General features: G+C 55.2%; 1 protein-coding gene across 1 annotated transcript in view; it reads right to left on the reverse strand.

The window, feature by feature from the left end:
- CLUH (CLUH binding protein of NUMT mRNA) overlaps positions 1 to 14,486 on the reverse strand; it is a gene marked incomplete in the record, with an annotated part of 20,808 nt that extends 6,322 nt beyond the window's left edge. The window contains 17 exon segments of the mRNA XM_027767923.1: positions 174 to 258; positions 519 to 763; positions 856 to 918; positions 997 to 1,149; positions 1,746 to 1,846; positions 2,010 to 2,114; positions 2,298 to 2,521; positions 3,171 to 3,865; positions 6,794 to 6,886; positions 7,088 to 7,235; positions 7,508 to 7,633; positions 7,735 to 7,889; positions 7,985 to 8,109; positions 8,239 to 8,382; positions 12,033 to 12,204; positions 12,935 to 13,137; positions 14,195 to 14,486. Of these exon segments, the coding sequence (XP_027623724.1) occupies positions 174 to 258; positions 519 to 763; positions 856 to 918; positions 997 to 1,149; positions 1,746 to 1,846; positions 2,010 to 2,114; positions 2,298 to 2,521; positions 3,171 to 3,865; positions 6,794 to 6,886; positions 7,088 to 7,235; positions 7,508 to 7,633; positions 7,735 to 7,889; positions 7,985 to 8,109; positions 8,239 to 8,382; positions 12,033 to 12,204; positions 12,935 to 13,137; positions 14,195 to 14,339 (2,982 nt within the window).
- Positions 14,487 to 14,765: the final 279 nt, after the last annotated feature.

Below are 14,765 nucleotides of genomic sequence, written 5' to 3' on the forward strand. Positions count from 1 at the left end.
GGATCTGGGGACAGAACCCAAAGCCCACAGGAGCCTGAGGCCCAGGCTCCAACGAACAGCACCTGCTGACCCACCGCCATGCACCTAGAGACCTCCCTGCTGAGCCCTGGTGCCCTGATAGGAGGTGGGAACCTGCTGGGCCGGGGACCTCAGGGACTACGAGCCGTGCCCACCTGGATACCGGTTTTCAGGGAGATCTCCCGCAGCAGTGTGATCTTCTGCAGGCCATAGGTCTCCACAGCTTGGTCCACGCTCTCACTGGGGAGGGGAGGAGAGCAGAGTGGCTGAGTCTGCACCCTACTCAGCAGCTCCATCTCCACCCAACCCAGGGGCCCTTCCAGCCACATGCATGCTCCTGTGCTCAGAGCTGACAGCTCCCAGTCCTTCTTCCCAGAAAAGCTTCCTTCACAGCTTCTTCCTCAGCCCACGCCCAGGACCACAGGCCCTCAGTACCCTCCGGGAATCCAGCAGCCTACCTACCCCCAACCTCCCCCCGCGGTCCGGTCCGGCTCACGCACCACTCCAGCGTGAAGTCGAAGTAGTTTTTGGCCTCCTGGCAGATGTTCTTCCAGAGCTCCTGGGGGGTCATGACGGCCCAAGCTGTGTTGTCCGGAGCCCCTGGGGGCCGGTTTTTCCTCCTCTTATTCCTCTTCTTGGAGACCAGCTCGTCAGCGGGCAGGTGGGCCACAGGGTTGGGGTAGGAGCTCAGGAAGCAGTTCAGGAAATGGCTGATGGCAGCTGAAAGACCTGAGAGCTCGACTCCCTGTGACAGAGGTTTTGATCAAAATCGCAAAATCCTCAGGCCTCAAAAGCACCCAGAGAGGCTCCGGCCTGGCTGCAGGGCAGGTGCGGTACCTGTAAGTATGTCTTGAAGATGTGCTTGGCCGAGCGGGTGATGAGTTCTCCGATGCCTATTTTCTGAAGAGACAAAGAGTCTTGCTCAGGCCCCAGCCTGCACCCAGTCCCCATCCCAGGCGCACCCTGAGTAGCACTCACATAGATGTGGTCCAGCTGGTCGCGGGCCGGGCTCCGGAGCACCAGGTCCAGCACCTTGCCCAGGTAGCGCATGTTGATGCCGCGCTGGCGCATCACCTCAGCCAGCGTGGCCCCGTCCATGGGCAGCACCGCGTGGTCCGTGCAGTCCTTCACCTGCGGGCTGCAGTGGGTCAGGCTTCCCAGCCCTCCTCTGCCTCCACCCCACCCCACCCCCTGCCCCGTCTTCCCAGTGTAGCGGGCAAGACTTGTTCCCAGGCGAGAGACAAAGTAACGTGGGAGGAGTAAGGACTGTTCTGGTCCTTCCACCCGAGCACAGGAAGCAGAAGCGGCAGGGCAGAGGGCCCAACCCGTGGCACAGGCTCCTCTGGCCACTTGGGTGGGGTCACAGTCTTACCACCCACCCCATGTCCTGAGCCTGGGCATGTCAACCTGAGACTTCATCAGCAGAGAGTGAACACCTGTTGTCCACGGGCCCAGACACAAAGCCCGTGGGGGTGACGGTGGGACTGCCCCCAGCCCTCCCGCCACTCAGGGAGGACCAGATCTCCAGCCATCAGTCTGCAAGCTGGATTCAGTGGTCAGAGCCTGTGCCTGCCACCTCCCTCAACTCTAGGGCAGGGTCCCCGTGTGTAAACAGGACTCCCATGACAGTTTCACAGCTCCCAGAGTCAGAGAGGGACCAAGCCCCGGGCTGCTACTAGTACCCCCTCCCAGGCAGCCCCTGTCCACCCTCAGAGCCCCTCCCTCACCAAGCCGGGGATCTGGCAAGACAGCAGGAAGGCAGCTGCATCTTTCAGCAGCTGCCTCTGGTCCCGAACCTCATCTTGGCAGGATTCAGGGAAGCGAACTCCTGTGGGAGGGAGAGCAGAGGCCTGAGCAGGCAGTAGGAGTTGGGGTCAAGGGAGCGGGGGCGAGACACATGAGGAGCAGGGCTGGCAAGGCCAGCAGCCACCAGCACCAGCATGGTACCTTCCCTCCCCTTACAGGGCCCTGCTCTGGCCAGCCCCCCTTGCCTGGCGAGAAGATGTCTGGGTTGAAGCGAATGTCGAAGGCCGTGCTGCTGATGGAGCCGACTGCCTTGCACGCATTACGGATCACCTCCCGGCTCCGAGGGTCTGCTGTGGAGACACGGCCCAATAGGAGGCGGCCCCACTCCATCACTGGAGGGGCTGGGCTGCCCTGGGCCTCACCCCCCAGAGATGTCTGCCTGCCTCTCGGGGGCTGGATCATGAGTCCCTCTGGTGAGGGCCAGGCACCAGGGCAGGCTTGGGCACTGGTCCCGGCACCCGCAGCATCCCCACCTGTGCCGTCGTCTGAGGCGATGGTTTCCGCCAGTTCCTTCACCTTGGCCAGGCCGCTAGCACTGCCGCCCTCCTCCTCACTTCCTGCCTCGGATCCTGGGGAGTCTGCAGATTTGGACTCAGGGGAAGGGGGGCCGCCGTTTTCCAGTGAGGTGGGATTCTCCGGCTTGCTGGCCTTCTGCTGCATCAGCTGCAGGGCAGCCAGCTTCATGAAGAGGAGGTACCTGGTACACGGCAGGCAGGACAGGGTGAAGGTGGGCAAGGGGTGACCAGAACGCTGTGGGCCGACCGCTCTCTGTGCTGCGGGGGCTGAGCGTGCTGGAGCTGGACACCTGAGGCGTGGGGACACCTCCTGCCCCGGGTGAGGCGTCAGTGCACACATGCTCATGCCGGCCCAGCAGCTCCACCAGCAGCAGCAGGTCATGGCCAAGACCAAGGTCTCCCCAGGTGGAAAGAGGACAGCTGGAGCATGTGGGGGTGGGGACGAGGGCGAGGGCTCTCCGCAACGACGGGCACATCACTGGCACTTTGAGAAAGAGAGCCACTCAAGGTGCGGGACACCTGACATGCCAAGTCCTGAGCACTAAGGGCCAGCAGCACCCCCGTGCCCCGCCTCCCAGCCCTGGTGCTGACATACAGGCCACCCAGCAGACCCACGAGACTGGCGGGGCTCTGGCAGTCACTGGCTTGGCTCCCTCGCCTGCAGGCATCATGTCCCCAGACTTTGCATGGGAGCCCACCGTCAGGGTAAGCAGGGCTGGGGACGGGGCTCTAGCGAGTGTGTCCACAAGGGGCCCTTCCTTCTGCACTTCCCGAACCTTCTCCCTTCAAGCATCCAGCCCCAGAATGCAGGTGAGGTGGCCGGCCCCTCACCTGTGCTCCACGAAGGCGTCCACCAGCTCCTGGCGCAGGCAGCAGAGCTTATGCCGGTGGGTGCGGGGAAAGCCGGCGCGGGTGCACTCCTCGGGCAGCTCCTCGCCGGGCACGGGCAGGAAGTTGAGGTCTGGGGGGAAGGTGCGCAGCAGGTCCAGGATGTAGTGGCGCCCATCATTGCCGATGATGCCCTTGCACTCCACGGAGGAGCAGAGCTCCACCTCCTCATCGCGGTCGTTGAGCACCCGGTGCCGCAGGATCTTGAGGGGCCGGCTGGTGCGCTCCAGCAGCTCCAGGTACCGGGGGTGCGACACCACCGTCTTGCCGAAGTCGATGGAGCCGTAGATGACACTCTGCTCCTGGTCCCGCTCCAGGATGCCGGGGATGATGGACTGTGCCGTCACCCGGTAGCCGCGGTAGTCCACCACCACCGTGCCCAGCGTGTACAGCCCCTCCACGTCCACTGCGTTGTACGTGCGCACACCGTTCAGGTCATTGGTGGGGGCTACGTAGGCAGCCACGTCCCCGCCAAAGTCTTTGTAGTGGTCACGGACGTCAAAGCCCAGGCTGAAGAAGATGTTGTTCCAGATGAACATCTGCATCTTGGTCTCCTCGCTGGGGTTGATGGCCATCACGTTGCCGTCGATTACTGCCATGGCACCTCGTGTGGCAGCTGCCGTGAAGTCGCTGTGCACCTGCATGGGGCCAAGGTCAGAGGGTGAGAGAAGCCCTACCCACAGGACCTTTGGTCACATCCTACTGTGGCCAAACTCACCCAGGTGGGATGGGGGGGCAACAAGCCTGCCTTGGGAGAGGAGGAACCCTAGCCTCAAATTCTCCCATTTAGAAAAGGGGAAGAAGATGACCTTCGAAAAAGCTAAGCACTTCTTGGGGAGACAGCAGAGCTAGCAAGGAACAAGGTGAGGGAGGGCTGGGTTCCCCCAGTTAAATGCCAGGCAGACATGGACAAGTAATTCGCAGACCTAGTTTCCTTGTCAGTAAGTCAACATTATGTATGGACTTTTTTTTTGGGGGGGGTGTATTTTTTCAGGGCATGTGTGCTCGCTAGAGAGACAGAAAGCAAGAAGCCCCCCCTCCCCCAACGCAATCCCTTCTTCTCCATTTTCCTCTTGGGATTTTGGGCACACACGCACATGTCTGACATGAGTTTTAAGCTTGCCAGTTCCAGGACTCAAACCACAGTCAGTCACATGGGAGTCAGCAATGTAACCATTATGTCATCTGCCCACGTATTGACTTTTTAAACTAAAAAAAAAAAAAAATGAAGACATTAAAAGGGCTGGATGGGCAATGGTAAAATGTGATACTATGTGAGGAATGTCACACTGGAAGGCTCAGAGCCCAGGTCTGGAGACCCCTGTGAGCATGCCCAGGCCATGTGGGCATGTGCCCAAGATCCGGTGCTGCAGGAGGCTGGGAGTGGATCACAACATCAAAAAGTGCTGTCTTGGGACCAGCAGGTGGCGTGGTGGTTAAAGGCACTGGAGTCCCACATGGTCGACTGCAGTTCAAGTCCTGGACCTGGGGGCCCTCCCTCCCTCCCTCTCTATCTGATCAAACTGAAAAAAATAAATAAATAAAATAAATAAAGTTAAATAAAATAATATTTTTTAAAAGTGCTGTCTCTCTCATTGGGGAAAGAAACTTTTTTAAAAAGTACTGACCTTGGAGCCAGGAGGAGACGTAGTAGTTAAGGCACTGGACTCCCACATGGCCAACCATGGTTCGAGTCCTGGAGCTGGTGGCTTGAAACATACTGGGTGCATGTGTGTGCATGCCCCAAATCTTAAGAGGAGAACTAAAGAGAAGGGACTGCAGTGTGACCAGCCCCTTAGGGGTGATTTCTCACTTTTTCTCTCTCTGTGTCTCTAGTGAGCACATACGCCTATAGCAAAAATCTCTCTATAAAAAGAAAGAGGACCAGCAGTTAGCGTAATGGCTATATTGCTGAACTCCAATGTAGTCGACCACAGTTCGAGTCCCGGACCTACTAGCTTAAACTCACACCTGGCAAATGTGTGTGCCTGCCCAAGATCCCGAGGGGAGAATGGAGGAAAAGGGATTGCAGCATGGCCAATCCCCCTGGAGGGTGATTTCTCACTTTTTGTCTGTCTCTCTCTGTCTTTCTGGTGAGGGCTTACACCGTATAGCAAAAAACTCTCAAACAAACAAAAAACGGAAATAAAAAAAGAGTGACCAGCAAGTGGCATGGTGGTGTGGTGGTTAAGGGCTCTGTATTCCCACATGGCCGACTCTGGTTCGTGTCCCAGACCTGGTGGATTGCTTTCTCACTTTCTCTCTCTCTCTCTCTCTCTCTCCTTCTCTGGTCAAATTAAAATAAATAAAGTTATATAAAAATAAAATAATTATTAAAAAAAAAGCATTGACCTCTTACAAGGTGTTCATAAGATTACAAGAAACAATTCGTATAAAGCACCTTTTTACAAAGTAATTACAGCTTATTTTTTATTTATTTATTTTTTTGGAGAGGTTTCTGCTATAGGGCGTGTGCGTTCGCCAGAAAGACAGAGACAGAGAGATAGAAAGCGAGAAATCACCCCCTGGGGGGATGGTCACGCAGCAATCCCTTCTCCTCCATTCTCCTCTCGGGATCTTGGGCACTCAGGGACATGCGCCCGGCTTGAGTCTAAGCTACCAGGTCTGGGACTTGAACCGTGGTCGACTACATGGGAGTTCAGCGACACAGTCATTACGCTAATTGCTGGTCCCACAGCTCTTATTTTTACCACTGCCATCTCTAGGCATTAAAAGTAAGGGAATATAGGTGAGGATTTTTTTGTTCATGGAGTTTCATCATGTTTTCAGTCCTCCTGCCTCAACCTCCCAAGCAGTTGGGACTATAAGTGTGTGCCACCATGCCCAGTGGCATTTATTTAACGCAACTACTTTTTTCCTCATTTCTCTGCTTTAGAAATAGGCCTAATAACTTTATTTGGGGGGGAGGGGGGGAGGTTTTTGCTATAGGGCATGTGCACTTGCTAGAAAGACAGAAACAGAGAAGAGAAAAAGGGAGAAATCACCCCCCCCATGGGGAATGGCCATGCCACAACCCCTTCTCCTCGTCTCCTCTCGGGATCTTGGGCATGCCCGGCATGAGTTTAAGCCTCTGGGTTTAACCCTCTGGGTCCAGGACTCAAACCTCAATCACCCATGTGGGAATCCAGCAATGTAACCATTATACCATCTCCTGGTCCCTAATAACGCTTAAGCCCAAGCTGAGAGTGCCATGTAAACAACCTACTGCTTAGAGGGGTCATGGCAGGGCCATGTGTGCCCAGGGATGGCCCCAAGGTGCTTGGCAGAGGCAGAAAGAGCATGGGCTCTGCCAACAGCTCAGACCACAGGCAGTGCCTGCTCCTTCCTTCGGACTCAAAGTCTCAAAGGGGCCAAGAGGAAGCGTGGGGGTGGCCTGCCAGAGGCGGAGGCTGGAGCACCTGCAGGGCACCCTGCCCAGACTCCAGAGTGGTGATTGGGTAGGGCCCCATGCTGGCTTTCCTCACTTCCCTCCTGTCCACAAAAGTCCCAGCTGGTAGATGACAGGTGGGGCCGAGATCGCCAGTCAGTCCCCAGGCTGTGGGCACCTTGAATATGGCTCTTTCTCGCAGCAGCCGCTCAGGGAGGTTTTTGCGGGGCAGCTCCCTTGTCGTCTGAAGCTCCTCATTCCAGTCCCGGGTCTGCAGAGGGACCAGGAGAGACAGGGGTTCAGCCTGTGCCCCATGACTGGCCAAGCAGCCCCTTCACTGCGCCCCAATTGACAGCCCCAGACTACCAAATACAGACAGGCAGGTGGGGCCTCCAGGGAGCCACACAGAACCGGGTCTGGCACCCAGGTGGGGCAGGGGTGCCCAGTGTGGGAGGGGCTAGGCCGCAGGCACCTGTCCAGGAATGTGCTCCTCGTAGCCCAGCCGCGAGGTGTAGGCGTCTTCTGCACGCACACAGTCCATGGCGTGCTCTGCCTGGGGTGCTGTCCAGCTGTACACCTGGAACGGGGTGGCGATCCTCTCGAACGGGTGGCGCTGGACCCTGGGGCAGGCATAGGAAGGGAGAGGGGGCAGCTCGCCAAGCTCAGTGCCCTGCCATGGGCCCCAGCTACGAAGCCCACCTCTGGCACCTCCCTGCTCCAAGAAGTCAAACAGCAAAAGGCACCTTTCCTAAGGCTGCTGTCCCTAAAGGGGACCCTTGGGCCCTGGGGGCATGGTGTCTTCAGGCAAAGCACTGGAGTCCCAGCTGGCTGGCTCATCCCACAGCCCCGTGTGTCATGGGACAGGCAGAGACAGATGGGACAAAGTCACTACCTTTTCTTCTGCAGCACGGCGAAGTTTTTTTTGAAGGTCGGGCTGATCTGATTGAGCAGCTCCACGAGGGAGTGGCTGAGGAAGCGGGGGCTGGCAGGTTTGGGGTTGAAGTGATAGGCGGTGGACCTGCGGGGGAGGGTGGTCACTAAGCAGGTGTCTGAGCATCGGTCCACAGACTCGGATTGGATGAGCATTCCATGGGGCCCCAGCTGGGCCGAGGGACTCACTGGTTCAGGTAAAAGCCCCGTGTGGACGCAGTGATGCTGACTTGCCGGTCCTCAGCTGTGATCACGAACAGGTACATGAGGTCCCCGTGCATCTTGCGGTTCCCGGGGGGCGGGTTCCAGCCACTCATAGTGAGCACTTTCAGGCACTGCAGGGGCTGCAGGAATGGCCAAACATGAGCGGGTCAGGTCTCCTAGTGTGGTGGCCCCGACCCACCAGGGACCCTCCTCCTCACTCCCCCAGGAGGCCCACCTTCCAGTCACGGTTCTGGGGCTGCAGGGGGCACAAGGGCCGCTCCCGGCTCCCTGGCAGGATGTACTCGGGCGGCGTGCAGTCGATGGGATCCATCTCCAAGCCCTTCTTCCGCTTCCCGCTGTCTGAGGGACCCGAGGCTGGTGGTCAGCCCCCTCCAGGTGGGAAGGCCTGGCCCTCATTGTGCCCAACAGTCCCTGGCCTCCTTGCTCCCTGCCCCTCTGCCCAATCCCTAGCCCCAAGGCCTCCCGCACCTCCCAGGTCGCCATCAGTGAAGACACTCAGGAAGGACAAGGAGTTGCAGTCAACCCCGTTGAAGGCATCTGACGGGTCCAGGCTCTTGAGCAGATCTCGGACATGGCGCACATGGATGCGGGCCTCACGCACTGTGTACGGCTCTGTCAGGAGGGGAGGGGAAGGGTGTCACCGGGGCACTGCACCCTGGAACAGCCAGCCCAGTGCAGAGAGTCATCTGTAAATATGTCATCATGGGTGTTTTTTTTTTAGAGAGAGATTTTTGACATAGGGCGTGTGCTCACCAGAGAGACAGAAAGGTAGAAATCACTCCCCAGGGGAGATGGTCACACTGCAAAATTCCTTCTCCTCCATTCTCCTATGGGGATTTTGGGTATGCATGCACACATGCCCGGCTTGAGTTCTTTTTTTTTTAGCCACTTTTTAATTAATTAATTCACTTTTCAATTAATTGATTAATTTGCTCTTTAATTTGACTAGAGAGGGAGAGAGAAGGAAAGTGAGAAAGCAAGCTGCCAGGCCCAGGACTTGAACCTTGGTCAGCCATGAGGGAGTCCAGTGACCTTAACCAGCCCTGCTGACTTGAGTTTCAAGCCACCAAGTCTGGGTCTCAAATTGCAATCGACTACATGGGAGTCCAGCAATATAACCAATATGCCATCTGCTGATTCCGGGTGTTTTAATTTTGAACTTCAGGCTTACATTTTCAAATACTAAGGTGAGCACATCAGCTGGAGTTCTGGTTTCAAAATGTGTGGACACACACACTCCTGCCTGCTGGTGGGCAAAGATCCTTGTCCATAAAGAACCTCCTGCTACAGGGCAAGCCAGCAGTGTGGTGGTCAAGGTGACTGGATCCCACATAGTTGATTGTGTGGTTCAAATCCCAGACCTGGTGTGGCTAGAAATCTACACTGGGTGGGACCAGCAGATGGTTTAATGTTTACGTAGTTGGACTCCCATGTAGTCAATGGTGGCTCAAGTCTCAGACCTGGCGGCTTCAAACTCACACTGGGTGCGAATGTGTGTGTGCCCAAAATCCTGAGAGGATAGAAAAGAAGGGATTGTGGCGTGACCATTCCCTCTAGGAGTGGTTTCTTGCTTTCTGTCTCTATGTGGCAAATGCACGCACACTATACCAAAAATCTCTCTAAAGAGACCAGCGGCTGGCCTAAGGGCTGTTGCTGGACTCCCACGTAGTCAACCATGGTTCGAGTCCTGGACCGGGTGGTGCTTAAACTCATACCGGGCATATGTGTATGTGTGTCCAAGATCCCAAGAGGAGAACGGAGGAGAAGGGATTGCGGCATGGCCATCCCCCTTGGGGGATGATTGAAGAGAATGGAGGAGAAGGGATTGCGGTGTGGCCATCCACCCTGGGGGGTGATTTCTCGCTTTCTCTCTGTCTCTGTCTGTCTTTATGGCAAGCACACGGGCCCTATAGTGAAAACCTCTAAAAAAAAAGAAAGAAAAGAAAAGTATGCTGGGCACATGTATCTGTGTGCCTAAAATCCAAAGAGGAGAATGGAGGACAGGGACTGTAAGGTGGCCATCCACTCAGGGGGGTGATTTCTCACTTTTCCTCTCTCTGTCTCTCTAGGGTAAGTACATGTGCCCTACAGCAAAACTTAAAAAATCAAAATAAAAAACCACCTTCTGCTACATCCTCTTAACGCACAAACAGACCCTGAGAGCCCACAGGGGTCACTTGCTTTTGTTCAGTACTGTCTCAAGTGGGCAAGGCCTTCAGGGCTGCAGGGTCGCCACAGCCTGGGTCCTGTTCTCCCAGAGCAGCTTCCACCCAGGGGTGCCCGAGGACTTCCAAGTCCCTCAGCTTCAACACTGCCCCTGATGTATGTTTTGTTGGATTTTAATGTTCTGTCAGAGGAGGGGAGAGGTTCTGTGATCAGCTAGGGGCACAGTCAAGTTAGATTTTCTCTCACTCTTTAAAATTATTTCAATTTATTTACTTACTTTAATTTGACCAGAGAGGAACAAAGACAGAGAGAGAAAGGGAAAGTAAGAAAGCAGAAAGCAAGCCACCAGGTCTGGGACTCGAACCACAGTCGGCCATGGGGAAGTCCAGTGCCTTTAACCACCATGCCACCTGATGGCCCCCTCTCATTTACACTTTTTTTAAAAAAATAATAATTATTATTATTTTCTTTAACTTTATTTTATTCTTTTATTTACTTATTTATTTATTTATTTTGATTTGACAAGAGAGGGAGAGAGTGAAAGTGAGATAAAGAGAAAGTGAAAAAGCAAGCCACCAGGTCCAGGACTCGAACCACAGTCAGCCACGTGGGGGTCCAGCACCCTTAACCACTACACCACCTGCCGGTCCCTCATTTACTCTTAGTAAGGTAACATGCCCTGGGACCCTCTGCATGTCTTCTCCCCAGGAAACTCGAGTCTACAGGAGTTATTTTATTTTAAAATTCTTTTATTCATTGTCATTATTTTATTGATTGGTTGATTGAGGTTGACCAGAGAGAGAGAAGAAAGTGAGAAAGCAAGCTGCCATGGGAACCAGCAGTTAGCCTAATGGCTATGTCGCTGGACTCCCACATAGTCGACTGCGGTTCGCGTCCCGGACCCAGTGGCTTAAAACTCACGCCAGGCGTATGTGCGTGCGTGCCCAAGATCCCAAGAGGAGAAGAGAGGAGAAGGGATTGCGGCATGGCCATCCCCCCTGGGGGGATGATTTCTCACTTTCTGTCTCTATGTCTCTCTCTGTCTGTCTGGCGAGCGCACGTGCTCTATAGCGAAAACCTCTCAAAAAAAAAAAAAAAGAGAGAAAGAGAAAGCAAGCTGCCAGGTTCAGGAATCGAACTACCGTCAGCCATGTGGGAGTCAGCTGCCTTAACCACCACACCGCCTATCTGCCCCTCACAAGAGCTTTTATTTTAAATCCAAACCAGTTTCACACCACCACCTGATAACTCTGCACTGGCCTGACTTCTCCATTCAAGGGCTATGAAACTTTTCAGTTTCTGCAACATGACTTAACATTTATTTAGCGTAACTGAATACGACCAGGTGGATTTCGAGTCCTGGCTTGGTGCTGCTGTCTTTTATCTTTTTAACTTTTGCCAAAGGGCACAGATAGAGAGAGTGAGCAAGCACTACCCCCCCCGGGGGGGGTGCTGACCACACCACAATCCCCTCTCTATTCAGCCCTCTTTTCAAGATTTTAGGCACACACAAATGCCTGGTATGTTTTCCAAGCAGTGCAGTCCAGGACTCAGACAGCTCAGTGGCCATGCAGGACTCAGATCCCTTAAGCCCCTTACCAGCGATGGGCTGGTCCTTGCCTGGATTTTTAGAATACTAACTATGGGGGCCAGGAGATGACACAGCAGTTATGTTGCTGGACTCCCATGTGACTGACCACTGCTTAAGTCCTGGACCCAGTGACTTGAAACTCATACCAGGCATGCGTGTGTGTGTGTGCCCAAGATCCCAGGAGAAAAATGGAGAAGGGATTGCAAAGTGGCCATCCCCCTGGGGGGTGATTTCTCGCTTTCCCTTTTACTGTCTCTGTCTCTCTCAGAAGCACATGTGCCCTAAGGCAAAAACCTCTTTTTTATTTAAAAAACCCTTTTTTTTTTTAAAAAAAAAAAAAAAAAAAAAAGGCAATATCAACTCTGGCCTTAGTTCTGGGACATGGAGTTGGATGGTATGCGGGTGACAGCCTAAGAGGTGGACCCTGCTGTAGTCCCACCTCCACATGCTCATCTGTGGTAGAGCCCAGGTGCCACCTGGCTGGCCTCCCAACTCCCAAACCAACCTTCCACCACACGGAGCACCGAGCCCTCCTGCAGCCCCTCAACACTGCGCAGCTCTGAGAAGTGGTCCAGCATGTTGCCGTCCAGGTGCAGCGAGAAGCAGGTGCGGTGACAGGTGTCTTCCCGGTCCATGAGCACCTGGTGGATCTCCTGGACCATCTCCTGGGGGGACACCTGGCAAAGAGAAGGCCCCAAACCCCCTGGTGAAAGGATTCATGGAAGGGAACAAGGACACACTCCCTGAGCCCAGTCCGAAGTATCTGGATCTCTAGAACAAAGGCCAAAGGCACTCAAGTTTCCCACTTTTGGGCTTTTCCATTCCAGGCTCTGTCTCTACCTACAATGCCCATCTGTACTGACATGAGTGGGTGCAGGACAGGGCCTGGCCCCTTCCTGCACCGAGAATAATCCTGAGCCAAGTGGCAGGTGATGGGAGAACAGGGGAGAGAAAATGGTGACCTTGCCTCCTCCCATGGCCAGTGCTAAGGTCTCCAGGGTAAGGGGCTTTTGCCTTCCAGACAAAGGCAAGCCTGTCACTACAGGACACAAGAGGGTACTGAGTTCCTAGCTCTCAAGGTCTCTGGGCTGGCTCTGCCCTCAGAGACCACCCAAGACCACCCACCCCCTAGCTAGGTGATAAAATGATGGCCGAGGGAGTGGTGATCTGAGGAAACAGGGCAAGAGACTAAAGAGTCCTAAGAACCCAACATATGCCAGCCTCTCCTGCTCCTCTCCCCCAAACAAGGCTGGTAGCTGTCCCCTGGCAGCTGAACCTGGATGTGGGAATCCGGTCCCATGTCCGCTACGCTCCCTGAGTGGCCTTGGGCAAGGCTCAGCTTTCCAACCTCATCCTCCCTAGCAGTCTCAGGCCCTGGTCCCCACCTAACACTCCCCTTCCCCTTACCTGCAGGGAGAAGGGCTCAATTCCAGGGGCCAGAATCTTCACAGAAAAGCCAGTGTCCTGAATGACAATGACTTCCTGTCCAGTGGCCTCATCTCCTGGCTCGGCCTCATCCAGCCCATTTTCCCTAGGCAGCTCAGCCACTCCTTCCTCCTCCTTCAGGCTCTCCGGGCAGTCCCCATTCAACAGCATGACTGATGGCGGCTCTGCGGGTGCCAGGAGAGAAGCTGAGTCCCATGGGCCTTGCTGGTTGGGGGGGCCAACCAGCCCTACCCCAACCAGGTGGGCACATGCCCTCTAGAAAGGTGTCAGTGTCCTCCCCCAGACACCACAGTCCTCACCCTCAGTACAACTCCAGGCCACCTGTGGGCCACTGCCTTCTCCCTTCCCGCCTGCTGCTCCTCAGCCCTCCAGGCCAGCTTCCACCTGAATCTGCTGCTCACACCACTCTCTCCTTGGTCACCAATGCTGTCCCCAGGGCCAGACCCCAGGGTATTCTCCAGCCCTAGTCTGGCCTCCCTGCAACACCCCATCCCACCATTCACTTCCTCCTCCTCTTCCCTAACTGACACGCACTCCTCCCTCCCTCTCTGGCTCCCTCCTCTTCCACTGGTCTCTCCATTTTTACCCCGTCTCCCTGAAGCTGTCAGATACCTTCCTCACATGGCCGACTGGCCTTGCTTAAGCTTGCTGGAAAATGGAGACAACAGCCTCCCAAGCATCTACATGTGGCTGTCCCTTGGCATCTTGTCGGGATGGAAGCATCTTCTGTATAAACTGAACCCTGCTCTGCAAAGCCAATTTCCTAACAAGTCACCAATCTCCAAACTGACCTGTGGGGTCAGCCTCTGCAGCCACAGCCCCAGTGCAGGCATTTCCCTTATTTTAAAAGCACCACTGGGCCAGCCAGTGGTGTGGTGGCTAAGGCCTGGATCCCACATGGCCAACTGCACAGTTTAAGTGTTGGACCCGGGAGTGTAAGCGTGTGTGCTCACAATCCTGAAAGCAGAATGGAGGAGAAGGAATTATGGCATGGTCACCCCCTCTTGGGGGGTGCTTTCTCTCCCTCCCCCTCGTCTCCACTCCAAAAAACAAACCCCACCCCTTAGGCCCTTCCTAATGATCCTGGTAGCCCCAAGATATAAACTTCCTGGGCTGGCACTCCCAGACACCAACCTGAAGTCAATGGCAGCTCCTGCTAGCTCCTACTACAGAGGTCTAGCTACACCGAGCCCCTGGGAAGCCTGAGAGTGGGCCACCTACCTTCCCTCCCACTCCCGTGCTTTTGTTCCTGCTGCCTCTGACACCACTCCACTGGGCAACAGCACGTGTCCTTCAAGGCCAAGGGGAAACACACCTTCTGGAGAGCCTGTCCACAGGACCCCTGATGACAGCCTTTACCTATCATTCCCAGAAGACACCCCCCAACAGTTGTTCTGCTGCATTCCAGGTGGCTGTCCACACCAGTGGCTCTGTCCTCCACCTTCTGTTCTGCCCAGGCTCAACAAAAAAGTATCAAATTAAGGAATTACTACCAATCTATAATAGCTAAGTCCAAGATTCATGAACAGCACCCAATTCACATGCCATGAGGAGGGGGAAGCAGGTGACAAAACCTCTCGCTGCAACTCACGAACTAAGGGGAGCAAAGGAGAGCCCCTTTCCTACCTGGGGAGCTGAAGACCTGCTCTTTGAAACACAGGCCTGCCTGGACGCCTACTTGGCCAACAGGGACCTTGGCCCCAGAGTCTGCCCTTCAGCCAGACCAGCTCCTTGGCTTGGCATGGAACTCGACAGTCCTGGCTCTGAGAAGGGCCCAGTCCCCTCCCAGACA

Source organism: Tupaia chinensis, unplaced genomic scaffold, assembly GCF_000334495.1.
Source record: "Tupaia chinensis unplaced genomic scaffold, TupChi_1.0 Scaffold144899_1, whole genome shotgun sequence".
Taxonomy (NCBI): Eukaryota; Metazoa; Chordata; class Mammalia; order Scandentia; family Tupaiidae; genus Tupaia; species Tupaia belangeri.